Source organism: Thunnus maccoyii, chromosome 5 (genome assembly GCF_910596095.1).
Source record: "Thunnus maccoyii chromosome 5, fThuMac1.1, whole genome shotgun sequence".
Classification (NCBI taxonomy): Eukaryota; Metazoa; Chordata; class Actinopteri; order Scombriformes; family Scombridae; genus Thunnus; species Thunnus maccoyii.
In genome coordinates this window covers 30,173,929-30,191,871 of record NC_056537.1, presented here as the reverse complement: position 1 = coordinate 30,191,871, position 17,943 = coordinate 30,173,929, and the positions used below count along the sequence as shown (strand labels likewise).

General features: G+C 41.1%; 1 protein-coding gene across 1 annotated transcript in view; it reads right to left on the bottom strand.

The window, feature by feature from the left end:
- The window catches only part of jph3b (junctophilin 3b), a 52,856-nt gene extending 35,914 nt beyond the window's left edge, over window positions 1-16,942 (bottom strand). Inside the window, exons 1-2 of the mRNA XM_042413002.1 lie at window positions 14,742-16,942; window positions 129-615 (exon numbers count right to left, since the gene is read on the bottom strand). Coding sequence (XP_042268936.1) covers window positions 129-615; window positions 14,742-15,123 — 869 coding nt within the window. The 5' untranslated portion in view covers window positions 15,124-16,942. The remainder of the gene's footprint in view (window positions 1-128; window positions 616-14,741) is intronic.
- Window positions 16,943-17,943: the final 1,001 nt, after the last annotated feature.

Genomic DNA, 17,943 nt, shown 5'->3' with positions numbered 1-17,943 from the left:
TTGGCTGCAATAAAAAGTCAGAGCTTCTAGATATTCAGTTTGACAACAACCTCACTAACTAATAGACCATACTGCTACCTGACTTGCAGTAGAGCTTGCCCCATCATAGCCCTCCATTATGTTATTACCTGATAGTAGAGTTGATATCAGATGCAGCAGAAGACACAGTACTCATCCCAGCCTCGCTCCTGAACGAGCTCTGTTTAGACCTCTGGGAGGCCAGGGAGCTCCTGGACTCGGACTTCCTCAGCTTGAGCCCAGACAGGATGGACCTCCGGAACAGCCCGCCCTTCCTCTTCCCCTTCAGCAGCTCAGCCTCACTGTGTGCCGTCAGTACGAAGCCTCCACGAGACACTGCGGGGCTGCTGCCGCTGCTGCCTGTGCTGCACATGGAGACGCTGGTGGACAGAGTACCCGGAACAGGAGGAGGAACAGGAACCACCGCCCCGGTCCGGTCTAGCAGAGCTGTACCGTTGCTGTGCTCCGAACCGGAGCGGAGAGAGTTTATGGAGGTACGGAGCGGGGAGCGGATGACAGCGGCCATGCCGTAGGGGACACTCTGACGAACACCGTAGCCATGTCGCATCCCACCAACCCACTGGCCCTGAAATGTTCCTAGAGAAAGAAGAGAACAACTTTAATAGTTATACTTTTTCTGTGTTAGGCATGATCATTTAACAAGATTTTACATGTGGCGTCGCATATACAGGATAACTGGTAGAAAACAAAACAGTAATACACTAAGGACCTCCTTTGATACAGGTCACTTGGGAATCATGTTTTTGTATTGTTTTGCTCAAACCAAACGGTCACTAGTGACGTATCTGTCCCGCTAACATTTTCAGCTAAAATTGTCAAGGCCCCTTGACCTGCTTTGGTTTGCCTGGTTGTCTGTTCTTCTCTTGCAAGAAACTGGTAGTCGGGGCTGCTCACTTCATCTGAATGATTGACCTATGAGCTGATCATGACAAGTTGGGGATTTGTCCAAAACAAGTTGTGATTTGCTGATCTAGTGCCCTTTGCATTGGCTTAGCTTAGACAAGCAGTAATGTTTGCTGGAAGCAGTTAACTTAATGTTTTTTCACATTGATCAAGGAAATATGTCCAGTTAAAAGTTGTTTTATAAGTTGACAACAATCCGTATAACTATGTCAATCTAACCCATGCTTGTCACCACTTTTCTGTCGCTATTTTTCGTAGGAAAAATAGCAATGTAGGAATATGGCATCCCCATTCTTAATCCTGCTTACTAAACTCTGATTGGTCAACTGTTTCTCTAACCAGAGGAGACATCTGTCAATGGGCATATCACCAGACTTGAATCGGACCTGAATAACTGAGCAAATCGAAGATATGGATTTCGACTTGGAGGTCTGGAACCAGGATAGTCTTGTGAAAGGCCTTGCATCCAAATGTAGTTTCAACATCTTTATTCTTGTATTTTAGTTTATATTGTGCTCGCTTGCTGAATATTGCTGAATAAATATGTGTAGGGGAGGAGGGACGAGGGGTCAATAGGGGACCAACAGCAAATTTACCCCCCCCCCCCCCCCCAGTCTCCCCTTCAGGCTAATCCGGCCATGGATGGATTAGGAGTGACCAATGTAGTGTTGGAAAAAAAAAAAGTTCATTTTACCATTTTGCCACACTATTGTCCTCAACATAGAATGTCCTGACTAGAACAGTGAAGGAGTGAATACAGAGCTTTGGAAACCACAGGGTGTTGTGCAGCAAAACTTCTTTCCTCTTAAATTCTACATCACAATTGTTTCAACTATATTATATATTTCTTATCCATTTTTGGTGAAAGTCATCCTTACTGACAATTTGACCTGAAAAAGACTTTGTCTCTCTGTGATGTGTGTACAGTTGTATTTTTGATAAAACTGTGTATAAGTAATAAGTTGAGGAGTAGTACGTGGGAGTGGCCTCTTCTTGTCAGTCCATCCATTCTCATTCATTCACACCAAGTCTCACTGCACTACCCGCACTCACTGCTGCATAATAGTCCTTATATCTCCATGTTGCTGAAAAGTAGGGCATCTGAGTGTCTGTGTGTGTTTCCGTCATTCCTCTCCCTCACACACACACACTCAAACGGAAGTGTGTGTTCCAATAGGAGTGATCCATCCCGCCTGCCCGTACCTCTGATGTAACAGCACTCTGATTCATTCTGTAGCAAACGCACTCGCTCTAACCAAACTACATGACCATATAAGGACTGCAACCACGTTCTCCATCTCTATCACAAACACACACACAAACATTTCCCTTGTGGGCTCAAGTGTCAGTGAAGTGGGAAGTGCTGAATGAATCTTATGAGCCAATCGTATTCTTGCTTACGATCTAAGACACACTCACGCAGGCACAACAAGCACATAGAAGTGTTGTTGAATCTGGTCCTGCCCTTGTCATTAGGACTACCTCTTATCTCTCATACACACATACACACACACACACATACACATACACACACACAGAAACAGAAACAGGGTCTATGTCAAAGACAGCTGGCCAGCACATCTGGTCAGGTCTTTGTAATCATGTCAGTACACAGCTGTACGAACATATGACAGACAGATCAAAGAACACACATACACGCACACACACACACAAACACCCGTGCAACAGTGTGACAAGATTACCATTTCATTAAATTGCCGCCACAATGCATGGGCAGGAGAGTGAGACAGAAGGCAACAGAAGAGGGGAGACAGACAGAGCATCACCTGTGTTTCTGTGTGACATACTAATTCTAAGCAGGTTTTATGAAATACACTCAAAATAGTCAGTAAGCATACCAAAAGAAAAATGTGATTTTTGAATGTGTGTGAGTGTGAGAAGGTAACAAATGCGGCTACTGTACCAGGACCTCTAAAGCTCAATAATTGACATGTTTAATCTTGTTTGTTTAATCGTTCACATACCAAAGTTTTACAGGGGCTTATGTGCCAGACTTTTATCTGTAGTCTTGTCTTCACTGTGAGGTTGCCTGGCCAAGAAATAGTCCAACACATAACCACCCATAAATTGTGAAGATATAACGAGTTAATAAATTAGCTTTAGAGCTCCTGTTAGGCAGATTTTGTTGCCTTTGGACAGAGCCAGGCCAATCTTTATGCTAAGCTAAGCTAACCAGCTGCTGGCTGTAGCTTCATATTTAATGTACAGACATGAGAGTGGTGTCAGTCTCGTCATCTAACTCTTGGCAAGAAAGTGAACATATATATTTCCCAAAATATTGAACCTTTGTATTGCAGTTTGATTCACATTTGAAGGTGCAATGATTATGTAATGTTTTTAGTTTTAAATTTTAATGTATTTTTTTATAATATACTAGTTACCATAAACTCTTATTTTAGTATGATTTCTGCAAAAAACGCATACTTTAGTATGTAGTATATACTGTATACATTTCGTATATAGTATGGAATTATTTGGGACACTCTCCACTTTTTCTTTATTTTTATTTTACAGCTTACAATTTTATAATAATGGAAAAAGAAACCAGCCGTCTGTGACTTCAAATGAGAAATATCCAGATTTGGGGATGTTGCAAAGAGGTTTACTTGTCACACATCCCAGTAAATATTTTGTGTAGGAATCGAGGAGGAATGAGAAATGTTATATAGATTTAGTATACTCCCACAGATTTACTAACTATTTTACACATATTTGTCGCTCATTTGTAAAGTATTGGATGAAACTACTCTCAGTTTTTAGATAGTCTATCTATAGAGTCAGTCTAGCTAGTCTTAGCTACCTAAGTGTCTCTAATATTTTGTCTACAACATTTAGACCACTTCACATAGTAAATAAACCTCTCGGTATAACACAATATAGGTAAACACCATCACAACCTACAACTTCCAAATATGACCATAAAGTTGAAACAATACCTCCTTAAAACAGTCTCAACAAAACTGAGCAGTCTAACTTTCATGAAAGAAGGATTTATTCTGGGCTGTTGTATTAGACCGCTTTAGTTTATGCCAGGTGTACCTAAGAAAATGGCAACTGAATATGTAACTGAATAAATATCTGTCAAGCAATGTGTGGGTTTTTGCTTTTTCATGATTTCTTGGAAGCATATACCACCCTCAATCAGTGATGCCAGAGTAAATAAAATATTCAGTGGGCCACTAGGCTGCTTTTCCAATGTCTGCCTGTCGCTCTCCATGGTGCTGAAAAATACAATCTGAGGAGCAGGCGGTTGGTGGTTCTTCCTTCAAAATTGAATCCATTACCCCAACAAACTGTTTTTATGAGAAATCAGCGCATTGCATGGAAACTCTAGAAAACATGAACATCAGCCAAAAAGCAGTAAATTGTTGTATTACGACTGCATCTTTATAACAAAAAAGGCTGACTAGAGAGACATGCAACAGCAGAGTAGGTTAACCTCCTCTCCTTCATTTTCACTATGAACTTGTCACAGTTGTATTGAAAAAAAACAAAACTTCAGGGTATATAAAGGCCTCAACCCCAGGCCTACAGTCGCGAGGAGAATCCGCTTCACAACTCGCATGCCAAAACAATTTCACTGATTCTGCCTGGAGGCCAACAGGAAGCACTCTCAAATCATATGGGCCTATAACCCAGGCCAAGGCTACTGCGGGCACGAGGCAGCCGCACGGAAAGAATTAACATGGAGAGATCAAAGCTGCGGAAACATCACAGAGGCACAGCGATTTGATCACGCGCCAACCCCCAGGCTGAATTCATAATTGTCTCTTTAACAAATGCGCGCGTCTGTTCTCTGTTTCTAGGTTAAAAACCATCTGTCTCTTAAGGTCCGTATTTCATTCTGAGGATACATAACTAGAAGACACATGTCAAAATCTCAAAATTTTGAACTGTACTGTTCTTTTTTTTTTCAGAATATCTTTTTTTAAAAATTGGACTATTGTGGTGACAATGCTTGAAAATATGGTAGTGCATATTAGTCTGGGCTACTATTTCACACCTCAAAATATTGATTTGTGAAGCACAGCAGTGAGAAAGAGAGAGGATGGTGCAAGATGGGCTGTGAAGGAGTTGAAGTTAGTTATTTTATGAATTTTTAATGTGTTGTTTCACCACGTCAGCACTTGCATGTCAGAGGAGTGTTTGTAATTGTGTATGTGCAAGAGATGGGGAGGGAGAGAAACATTACACAACACAAAGCCAAGTTTCTCAGACATTTTTTTCTTCATGTCTAAAATTGTTTGTGCCAATGGAGGTTTCAGTGGAAATTTGTAATTGTAATAGTAATTAATTCACATAACAACAATAATAATGATAATAATAAGGGACTGTATAAAAATGATGGTGGGTGGTGAAGGAGATTGAAACTTTCTTTCTCTTTTTTAATACATTATATTTGTACCCTCACCTATTGCAAAAGAATTCCCAGTACACTTACTCCAATACCTCAAAATAATTTAATTAGTCGGATATTTGAGCTTCACTGTGCAGAATGATTTTTGCGCAAAGCTAGAAAGTTGAAAGTGTAGAACCTGAGGCCTCCAGTACACAAACAATGAGAATGGACTTTACAGTGAAGTAGGACACATCTTGTGTTCAGCAGTTAAACTTTTAAAATGAAAAATATTTGCATATTAATAGATTCTGGATTTTTTATGAGGGAGAAGGAGGAGATGTAATTTCTAACTAGGTAATTGAATTTTTTGTGGAAAAACCATGTCTGACACAAATTATTAAAAGTACAAAAAACAAAATCCAAGAAGTCTTGCTTGACATTTGTCCTCGAGTAGTTCAGACAACCATGGAAAAAAACTAAGGCACTTCATCTTCAGGTGAAATAATATAGTGAATGTCAAGCAAGACTTCCTGGATTTTGTTTTTTGTACTTTTACCAGCCCCACTAAAGAGCACCTGTCGTATGGGCCATCAGAGCCATGCACCACTTCCTCCTCCTGTTGTAAACAAATTATTATTATTCAATGCAGAGTATTTTTAAATGCCTTAAAACATGTCTGGAGGGGCTCTTTCACATTTATACTTAATAGGTTAATTAATTAACAGAAAAAATTAAAAGATCCTCTGCTGATCTCCCATACCGGTCAGACCACCCTCCCTTCAGCAAAAAGACTTCATTAATACAATAAAAGGATATGTAACCCTACACCTTTTCTGCCCCCCCTCCCTTGCTATTAATTTTCCTACAGTCCCTAATAATGAAGAGTTTAGGGGAAGTTGCAGCATTATGCCACCGCAAGTGCTTCCTGGGCAAACTCCCTCATTAGTACGTCCAGTTAGTACTGTATTAGTGGTGCAGGGCAGACTTCCAAGATAGATATTTGGAGTTTTCATGTTTCAGACAGCCCCACTAATCCTCACTACAAACATCAAACCACTCCCATTACACCATTACATAAGCTAAAGCCTGCAGTGGGGTTGTTATGGTAGTGGAGGAGGTGCGTATTAACACTGGACCTGGGAAAAAAAGAAAAGAAAAAAACAACAACACCAAAGCAGAATACAAGTGACACTTCTGAATACACACTTCACTGTACAATTGGAGTGTGTCTGAAGGAAATCAAAAAAGTGATGTACAAATGCTGAGGAGGTGGATTTTCATTCTCTCACTTATTTCTAAACTGATGTGTGGGCATAATGGGCATTGCTTTTAGGAGGAAGAAGAAAGTTTAATGCACTACAAATGTGTAAGTGTTTGTCTGTGAATGCCAGTGGATTTATATTGTATCACTTGTTAGGAAATGATGCCACTGTAGTACAACTAAAACTGCTTAACTTGTCCAGTTAAAATGACAGGAGAGGAGAGAGAAGCAAATTTGCCAGGATAGCCCAGAGGATCAGGTAACCCAGACATATCAGCTGAGGAGAAAAGCAACAGTTTCACAGGCAAAAGTAAAGACAGGTAGACAAGACATCTGACGGGCAACAAGCCAAACAGACAGGCAGGATAAACAGCTAGACAGACACGTAGCATATACGCTGAACCGGCATGCAGACAGACAAGCTAAACTATGTTTAAATCACTGAGCACTGAAAGCAAGGGAAGTCAGTTCAAAGCTAAACCTCAGCCTGCATAAATCACTGTGTGGGACCGTTATCCGTTTAAGAGATTTTGCTTGGGCCCTTTTTCTGTCTAAGTCTTTCAGATTTCCATTTGAGGATTATTTATCTGCTAAAAAATTTCATGAAAAAGAGCCATGGTAACATGGTGGCATGCACCAGAACATTTGAAAATGTCCGCTCTTGCTTGTCATTTTGTAACCAATGGTTCCCTGTTTTGATGACTTCATAGTATATTATAGTTCACAGTTCTCAATGTAGAAATTGTTCATTTTAATTTACACCTCTTTAACTCAAATCATTTACACGTATATGCGGGAGGAAGGCACCTGGGACATCATGTGGAAGGCAAGAATATCTACAGGACCATTAATAACAAATGAGCAGCTGACATCACTGAATATTTACCCAAAAAACATACTGTATTTACTTAGAACAAGAGCACCAAATATGAGGATGGATTTAAATGTACCCTGTGGAGTTTTCACGTAAACAAACACGTCTATACTTACATTCAGTGTTTGTCACCAAAACGTATTGTGTGAATCCTTGAGGCCCAACAAACATGTTGAATGCATTTCCTTCCTCACAAGACATTTGCGGAGCTGATTTTACAAATATTCTGAGTCCTGCATTGTTTACATCTGTGTTTGCTAGTTAGCAGTCTTCTTCTGCCTTTTGTTGGCAAGTTGTTACATTTCTTGGCATGCTCTCAGCAGCAAGTGTAGATGAGCAAACTAGAGTGAAACTGCTGGAAGCAAAGTGTAATGCATCACTGTAGGATTGTGGTCATGCATATGTGTCCTTGTGCAAGTGCAGGAGATACAAACAAATGAGGAACCCTAGCTGCTAGTTATCAAAAACTCTACAGGGTACCTTTAATGTTCACATGTGGTTTACAACACTGATGTTAATAGGTCAGTTAAGAAGAGCATCAGAAAAGACAGAAAAGATCAGGCAAGTAAAGGAAGATAGTTTTGCTTCCCAGGAACTCACAACCCTGTAGTCAACCCTCTACTCCCTTTTAGAAAAAGTCCAACCTTTAAGCCCAAATTGGCTCTTCATCAGAAGATGAAGGTATTCTGTCAAGTAATTTGTTAAGCAAGATGCCCAAAATCTGCTCATTTCAGTTAATCAAATGTTAAGATTCACTGTTTTATTTCCTCTTAAATGATATTAAATTGACTTTCTTTAGATTTTGGACTATTTCTCTGCCAAAACAAGGTATCTGAAGATGTATCTAGGGATCTGGGAAATTGGGAAGGGCATTTTTCACTCTCATCTTAATCGAAAAAATGATCAGCAGATTCATCAATAAAGAAAAAAATGTTAGTTGCAGCCCCCGCCAGGACCTAGAAGCAGACACTAGAAGGATGGTATATCTGAAGCCAACTAGAAACAAAGCCAAGAATATGGATGTCTGGATAGCTTCTCTTGGCGACCCAAGAGAGGTGTCATAGGCATAATACATAAGTACAGTGTAAATCTAGAGCATAGCATTCTTGCCCAGTGTCAAAAGCACAAACAACACCTTTTCCTTTGCCCTCCTCCACAGAGAGGTCAGAGGTCAATGGCACCCTTGAGGCTGATAGGCACCTAGAGCCATGTTTGCTGACTGGGAGACTTGAAACCTGACCCATTGGTGTTGTCTGAGACTCTGACCTCATACAATATGACTTGGTCTTGTCTTAAACAAGACTTCTTAACAAGACTTCTTCAAGTCTACAGTGTGTCTGTGCAAAAAAATGTTTTAAGATCAATGTTCAATGTTCAAAGTATATGTGAAACTGATAAACATAGCATTGTTGTCCGCCATGATACCCTGGTGCAACCCTGTCTCCTAGAAATTACGTTCATTATGTTTCAGTAAATTGCATTCCCAATTACATTGCTTTGGCAAACGTAATCACTGCCTGGATTATGTTCACAAGTAACGTTTTTTCAATGAATGAAACTACCTGACCCGTATTTGCTGTTGCAATTAAGTTGTATATGAAGATCATTTCTAGGAGGCAAGGTTGACTGGTGACATACTGTATTGAAGGTTTTGGGAAGCAGCTTAAAAATGGCTCCTCAAGACTTCCAGTATGAACATAGACTTGCATGGTTGAGTGGTCTAGAGAGAAGTCTTAGAGGATTGTAGAAAACACAGAGTCACACTGTAAGTAGTTGAAGTAGTCCTCCCACACTCAAATAGGCTGCAAATATTATTCTCTTGTGTTTTACACCTATCATCCAGCTTCCAAAGCTCATGTCTTACATTACGTGACTGAAAGGAAGCAGAACTTTAACATCATTTGGCTTCTCACCTCAGCCACCTATTTCAACAGTGTAGATAATAAATGATTGTACGTAGTTGCTGGGTGTTTTTAAACACAAAAAGGGATTATTTTTATGTCAGATTACATAACATGGTCAGAGCTGGAATAATTACTGCACTGATAGCAGCCTTTAGCAAGCTAGCAAGACATGTTAATGTTGGACAATTATTGTTGTAGTGTATCTGCCAACAGCTGGGGGACAGGAAGGAGGTTCCAGGATGCTTCTGTCATAAGCCTTGTGTAATGAAGCATCTGTGATTGGATGTGCCTAATCATAAATGCTGTCACATTTCTTCTTTTCTTTTTAGCATTTCAGTAAAGTCGTTGTGTGTTTGACAGTGTGTGGTGGTATTAGGTAGTTAGACACAACAACTACTATTGCTGTAATCTTTAGCAGTAGTAATCTCTGCCTCTCGCTGTGACTCACTTCATCTCTAACTGAAACGATTATTGAACTTGTTTATTGCTCTCTTTTCATTTTTCTACTTCACCCTCTCTCTTCCTCTGTGTGTGTGTGTGTGTGTGTGTGTGTGTGTGTGTGTGTGTGTGTGTATGGTTAGTAATCAGTCAGCTTAGCTCTTCATCTCAGTAAACACCATTAGCCCGGAAGGCCAACCCAGCCAATCAGAGCCCGGTAAAGCCGGCCAGGCAGCCAATAGCAGCAAGGAACACTGAGTCCCTCGTGACATGCTGACCTGCTGCATGTCGGTGTGCGTTGCTATGGAAACCCTACTGTACAGAGCAGCTCCGTGGAAATGCAGCGAAGCGAGGGAGGAAAGAGCGAGGTGGGAGGAGAGCAGAGAGGGATGTTGGCAAACGTAGGAGAGGAATGAAAAGCTAAACAGCAGTGATAAGATAGAGTGTTTCCTAGAAATGTGGCATCAGGTGCAGGCGGAGGGGAGAGTGGGACTGGCAGTCAGTTTAGACCTGACTGTGGGAAATGTAGCTGGCTCTAAAGTGCACAGCTTGTTCCAAAAGTACGTAGGCAGAAGAGCATCTCTGAATTTTTTGGCTCCTGGCTCTTATTGCTTTGGACATGACAGAGCCCTGAGGTTGCAATGTAAACTATCAGTTTTAATCTGAGAGTAACATATCAGATGAACATGACCTTTTCATGGCAGAGTTTCATTCTGTAAGCCAAAGATATTTAGACATATTCACATCATATTCAAAAATTCAAAAAGTCATTTTCATTTCACAATCAAATAGTCTTAATATGTAATGTTGATTACACTCTGCACAATTTATGCCCAACTTATTTATCAAGAACAGTGAAGCTGTATTGCTAACTTGGACCTTTCTTTACCTGTTGTTATTTGACCACTTATATGTTGCATTAAAGTAAATTAAACTGAATTAAGATCCATTAAATCCAAAAAGACTGACTGATGAGTTTCATGACAATCTTAGGTTTCAGTTTTTTTGTTCATTAAGAACAAATTCAGCTGATAGTTTATCGGTCATTATTGTATTTCAAAGCCCGGGCAATTTATGCGACAAACTATCAACAAGTATATTCCTAATAAGTTATTCAGCTCATTGCAACTATAAATAATATGGCTGTCTCCCAGATAAATCTCCATGTTCCATTGCCACGTATACTAAACCAACACATGGTGATGTGAGATGGCAGCAGTGAACAATCTTTGCAATGGTAACTCTTACATGACTGAACAACCACAATATAATTCATGTAACTTAACAAATCAAAATACTGTAGATAAAAAACTGTTGCCACTATTTACCATAAAGTGCCATTATTCAATATTTCTTTAACATTGATACTGAATTTAATGATGATGTGTAATGTGAAAGGAGTCACTCATACAGCTGAACCAACAGAAAATTATCACCCAACTCTTTTTTTAGCTCTTTGTTTTGATTGTATATATTCACCTTTAGTTTTACCTGTCCAATCAATCTGTTTCATCAGAAACAGAAAACCACCATATGCTGGCTGCCCAGCTAGCAAACAGATGGCAGTGGCAGACAGGCAACATTAGCAACTCGCTGGTGAAGAACTTATTTCCGTACACAGTATATAGCTACTTTCCTTGAGACCAACACACAACAAAATGTAGAGCGCCGTTAGACTTAAATTGTCAGGTACCCAAAAACACGACTCAAAATGAATACTATGTTTTGCCTCTGCTGAATGTGTGAAAGCTAAGCAATTGTTTGCTAACACGTTAGCCGTAATAATTTTATGAGGTGATAAAGTCAGGTCAGTGTTTCTGTTCGCTGGCTTTACTCTGGCCAAAACTGATTCATGTAGCTTTAAAGATACAACAGGTCCAATCTGTCAAATCTCATATGTAAAATGATGTTTGTCAGACAATGCTTCACTATAGTGTTTAGTTTAAATTTGTGAAAAGCATTAGATGTGTTTTATCTAATACGGACATTGTGAGTACCATTATCATTTACCTCATCTGTGTAAACCCCTGTGAGACAACTATCATGTCCACAGCTGTACCAAGACAGAGCACACTTCTAGAGCAACTCACTCATGTGCAATATCAGTGTATAATGTATACTACACTGTGCAATGTCTGTTTACTTATTTACTATATCTTGTTTTTTTTTTTTTACTGATGCTCCTTGCTATTGTGCTATCCCCTTTGCTGCTGTTACACTGCAAATTTCCCCACTGTGAAATCAATAAAGGATTGTCTTATTTTATTTAATCTAAGAAACTTCCTCACCTTCAGGTTTCACAACAGCTGTGTTCTGAAGCTACACATCCATGACTGTTGAAGAACACAGAATAACGCTAACTGTTAAAGTGTGAAAAGAGACAAAATTAGCTGATAACCCTGAGATGAAAATGTGCCATGTGAAAATCACTAGAAAGAGATATGTTAGTTGTTAGTAGGCTTATCCTGCAGACAGACTATACATCTAACAGATCATTATCGGAAAAAACACATTCCCTCTTGGGACACTTGTGTATTCATCAGTTTGAGGTTATTTCTTATTATCTTTCAGGTTAATTCTGTGGCGTCATGCTCTGGTTTAGTAATTTCCTCAACATTTTAGCTCTATATGACTTTTTATTACCGCATAGATTTATATTAAGGACAAATACAAGCTGTTTTAATAAGGACACTGTGTACTGTGGGAGCTAGATAAACACTCATAACTAGGCCAATCTCTGCTGCATTTACAGTATGTGGGTTCAAACACTTCACAGAGCTACAGTGTCTCTTTTCTAGGAGGATTTCTTATCACTTTGTTTTTGCCGTCCATTTCCGACTTTCCCTGTAATGTACATGATCTCACTCATCTCCTGATTAGAAAGTGTCTCTCATAATAATCATGATTATCGTCCAGCCAGCCGTCTTTTCATTATCTGTTTGTCATTTAACTGATCCATTCATCCATCAATCTGTACATATGTCGATCCATCTCTCCCTCCCCCTGTCCAACCGTCCATCCCATCTGTCTGGTCATATATCAAGCCGACTTCTCCTCCTTTGTCCTGATTCAACCCCTCAAACAAGTTTGGTCTGCAGATATCATTCGGCTGCTCGGGATAGTGTGTGTGCTAGTGTGTGTGTGGTCCAAACCAGCTTTGTAAAGCGGCCTGCTAGTTGTAGAGTTATGTAACAAGGCTTAAACTGCATGTATGCTACCATCAGCTCTGTTGCTCAGCTCACACACATACTGCCGGGTTTCTTGTGTGTGCATTTTTGCACGCACGATATGTATGCACGGGTGTGTGTTTCTATTTTTACACAGGAATCCATATGGTGTCTGCCTCATTAACAGTGACTGAACTAAGAGACTCAAAGTGCATTGATGGCATTGATTTCAATTTCAGGGCAAGATCACATACTGATAGTCACTGCAAGAGACATTCTACAAAATGCAGTCTTTTAAATGTGTTTACATGTGTGAATGGGCTTGGATTTTATCTAGTGAATCATAAAAGATAAGAATTGCACATTTTGTTGCCGTAATTGATGTTTACTGCAGTCAAATGAAAAAATAACACTAATCATAGATAGATTATTAAAGTGACTAACGCTTGATTTGGCAACACTATCAGATTCAGGGACATAATAATTGTAGGTTTCATAATAATATTGCAATGACATTTTTCTGGAAATTTCTCCCATAAGATACTTGTTTTGGCTTTTAGCCATTCGAGGTGCATGACTCTAAGGATGAAGATGTCTGTCTGTTGGCTGGTCCACTACTTTACCACAGACTGAAATATCTCAACTTCTACTGGATGGATTGGCCCAAATTTTGTATAGATGGTTGCCAGAGGATGAAGCCTTGTGTCATTGGTGATCCTGTGACTTTTCCTTTTGTGCCAGCATGAGATTGACGTAGTTTTTACTGAAATGTCTCAACAACCATTGGATTAGATTGCCATGAAATTTGGTACAGACATTCATGATCCCCAGAAGATGTATTGTAATAACTTTGATCTCCTTTCATCTGGCACCATTATCAGGTCAAACTTTTAATATATCTAATAATTTGGTTTATGACCAAATACCTGCAAAACAAATGACATTCCCATGAGCCTCAGCTGTGCTTTTTGCTCAGTAAGTAGTAGCTAACATGCTAACAACATTGTAAACAATATGCTCTCTAAAGACTCTAAAGTCTTATGAGGAATAACTAAAAACCACAACATCACATTTGTGGTAAAAGAATATTTAGAAATTAGCCTCCGACACCCCCACAGAACTGTGGTGTATTTCATAAAATATTTTACAACATACAGGAGTAATAAAACATTGTACGCTAGGACAGTAATGGTAAGTAGGGAAATAAAGGGTAAAGACAGATTTTTTCTGAAACACTTTGTTTTCTTGGGACTTTTTACTTGGGAGATGCCGTCCTTTGTCCTGCTAACCTTTTATTCATCCCTTAAGACTGCATGGCCTGAATTGAAGGAGGCCTCCAAATACACAGTGTGTCCTTATACACTAAGTTGAGGGGTGAGGGTTGGGAGGGAAGGGACAAAGGAAGGAAAAGTCAGAAAGATGAACAATTAGAGATTGAGAATCATTTTTCAAGCTGTGTCCTGATACAACCTCCAGTCTCTGCATGAGTGTGTGTGCATGTGTGTGTGTGTGTGTGTGTGTCAACAAGGCGCGGCAGAGGAAACGATGACCCAAGAAGACCTCTACACAAACTCCTCCTATTGCACATCTGTCATCTCTGTAACTGTCACCAGCTGTCAATCATTTTCCACTAACAAGTTTTTGCAGAGGACAGTTGTCAGTCACTCTCAAATATCGCTCCTTGACAGGCACTTGGTTCACACATCCTCACATGCATTCTGTCACACACGCTCAAACCCACCCCCAAGACACCCACAATGCATCTGCCTGTGTGTGTCCCGCCTCCCCCTCTTACCTCCATCCGAGTAGGTCTCTGTTCCGTATCCGTCTTGCAGCCCGTTGTTCCACGTCCCCTCGTACTTCCCGCTCGTCCCCGTGCTCTCCCGTACCCCGTAGCGTCCCTTAAAGCCGTGCGTCCACTCGCCCTTGTACACCCAGCGGCCTTTATTCTCGACGCCCACGCCGTGTCTCTTGCCCTGAGCCCAGGTGCCCTGGTAGGTGTTCCCGCTGGGCCAAGTGTAGACGCCCAACAGCTCGAAGCCATGGGCCCAGGACCCGCAGTACTCGCCCTGCCCCTTGGGTCCCGTGCAGATCCCGTGGCCATGCGCCTTGCCCTCCTCCCACCCTCCGCAGTATGACCCCCCATCGTCAAAGTTGAACCTGCCGCCAGTGGACATGCATGAAACAGGTCTTGGCAATTCCCCTGAAGCCTCGACAAAAAGAAAAAGAAAAGAAAAAGAAAACAAGGGGAGAAAAAAGAAGGACAGGTTGGTGCTAGAACCAATCCATGGAGCTGGGTTTTGAGGTTGGTGAGGTCAGGGGTGAAGAGGAGGAGGAGGAGGAGGAGGAGGAAGAGGAGGAGGAGGAGGAGGAGAGAGTGGGAGGGAAGGGCCGAGAACTCCCACACAAATCAAGAAACGCCACCCTCTGTTTTCAGCTGGTTCGGAGGAGAGAAAGGAGAAACAAGGTGAACAACAAAACTTGGCCCTCACAGGGGTGTCAGGAGTCTCCCGGCGTGGTGGGAAAGGGTAACGTGAACGTGTTCACACCATCCTCTTGGTGGGCTCTTTGTTGCATCAGCTAGCACTTCCCAGCTTCTTTGTGGCAGATACAGGTGAGAGAGGAGGAGAGTGGGCCCAGAGCTGCCATTGTCCTCTCTCAGCAGGAGTTTAAACCATCAGGCAGCTCCACCGGCCTGCCATCGGCTTGCCTACACAGTCTTCGACACACAGGCACAACTCTTCCTCCTACTCCTCTCCTCCTTTCCACTCAGGCCCCCGCTCTCAGCCGCCTCCTACCTGATGATACCTCCACCTCTCTGGGGTATAGAGCCGAGAAGTTTCCCCGGTGGCAACCCTTCAAACCTCAAAGCCTCCAGCATAGAAGCCAGCCTTCTCGGCTTCTCCGATCAGCACAGAGGCCCCAACTGGAGCTGTGACATGCTGTGTGATGAATCAAAAAAAGACTCTCCTCTCCTCAGAAATTGATTTTTTCTTCGACTCCGCTCCAGATGATCAGACAGATAAAAAAGACCATTTAAGGTCAGACTCTGAATCTTTAGCTCACTTCAGGCTTCACCATCCTCTTCTTATTCTCAGCCTTCACACACATACACACACACACACTGTGCCTGATTGCACAGCGAAGGAACACACACATGCATAGAGAGAGGGAGAGACAGAAAAATGGGGAAACATATAAGGTAATCTGCTTGGCTGCTTTTTTTTGTCTGTCCTGTGGTGCTGGAGAGCAGCAATGCAGTCTCCTGCCTTGTGCACGCACACTCTATACGCAGGCACACACACACACGCTTTTCTGACAGCAAGTGCGCACACACAGACAATGAAACTAAACAACTGAATTGATTAATTTCTCCTATTCCCCCTCTCCCTCTCTCTCAGTCTGTCTGTAGGTCTTTAATCCACTGCGTCCATAAGTGGTTTATCCTCTGCGTGGCTTGCCTTCAGTTTGCCTGCTTGATGAAATAACATCCATCTATATGATCCTGTTATGGTCTGTTCTGTCCTCTTCAGCATCTCCTGCTCATCTCCATGTTTCCCTATGGAGCGCCGGCTGACGCACAGCCTGCCTACCTACCTGCTGTCTTGGTCTTACAATCTCTTCTCCTCCTATGGCTGGATCTCTGTATCTCTCTCTCTCCGTCTGTGTGTGTGTATGTGTGTTTGTCTCTCTCTCTCTCAGAAAATCTGCTCATTAGAGAGGACTGTTCCAATGCAGCCAACCAACCCCCCTCCTCCTCCCGCTCAATAGCTCACTCCAGCTCTTAAAGAGACACACACTCGGCTCTCTTCCTCCCTCACCTGTAGCTTTTTATCATTTACTCAGCCTTTGTCTTTCTCTCTGCATCTGCTATCAGTCTGCACCAGTCTGTTGCATAGTAGATACAATTTTATATTGTGTGATACATATTTTCATTCAACAGATGAACTTAACACAAACAAAAATAGATTCTGGTCCCAGTCTACTGTATAGTGTTTATTGGAAATGGAGTTATTTGCCTTTTTTCAGAGAAAATGGAGTAATGAATTTTTCCCTGAAAAATCTATGACGTTGGCTGCTGCTCCATGCTTTGGAAGTACAAATCAACGTCACTGTCATTCAGATCTGGGCAACACCCTCATATGGCAGAGCAGAACTGCCACCCTTAGTAAAAAAATATGCCTACATCTCTTGTTATAATGTGAAAATATCTAATTTTAACAAGAAAAAGTATCTTCTTTTAATGAGAAACCTTCAAGAAAATGTATTTCCTTATTACTAAATTTGTTATAATGTTAGTTATAGTTATAGTTTTTGTATAGTAATAAGTGCTTTTATTGTGACTAACATGAGCTTAGTTCTTTCCCCGATGGAGACGCAGAGTGGACAATATCTCTAAGTGTCTGCATGCTGATAACAACCCGATCTAGCTCAGGCTGGTTTGAAACAAAGGTTTAAAATGTATCAAAACTACTATTAAATACACCTTTTAGAGATGAACTGTCAAGGTGTATATATGTAACCATGCATGTGCACCAGCACGTAAATTATGTGGATTTTCGAGAAGGGTCTATCTGCAGTCTTGAAAAACCTACACGACACACCCACTTTACTCTTTCAGTACTAAGTAGTGTAAGAGATTATAATGTGAAATTGAGTAATTACATTACAGTTACTAATCCCAGTGACACACTGTTACTTTGTCAGTTTGGAGGTCGACATGTATGCCATTTTACCAGTAGTTTGATAGAGGGTTGATATCTGGTCTCTTTCAGTGGACAGACTGGTCTGGTATGTGCTAACTCCAGATATGTGTCAACAACATGCTAGATAGCAATTTCATAAGAATTTTGTACATGATACAATTGCACTCATACACTAGATAGATGTGGAGGCTGGAGTTGTGGAATGTGATTAGCAGGGTAGCCAGGTCTGTGTGTCAAAACCAGCCCTATACTAGAACTCAAATTATACCTCTGCCAAACCATATACACTTT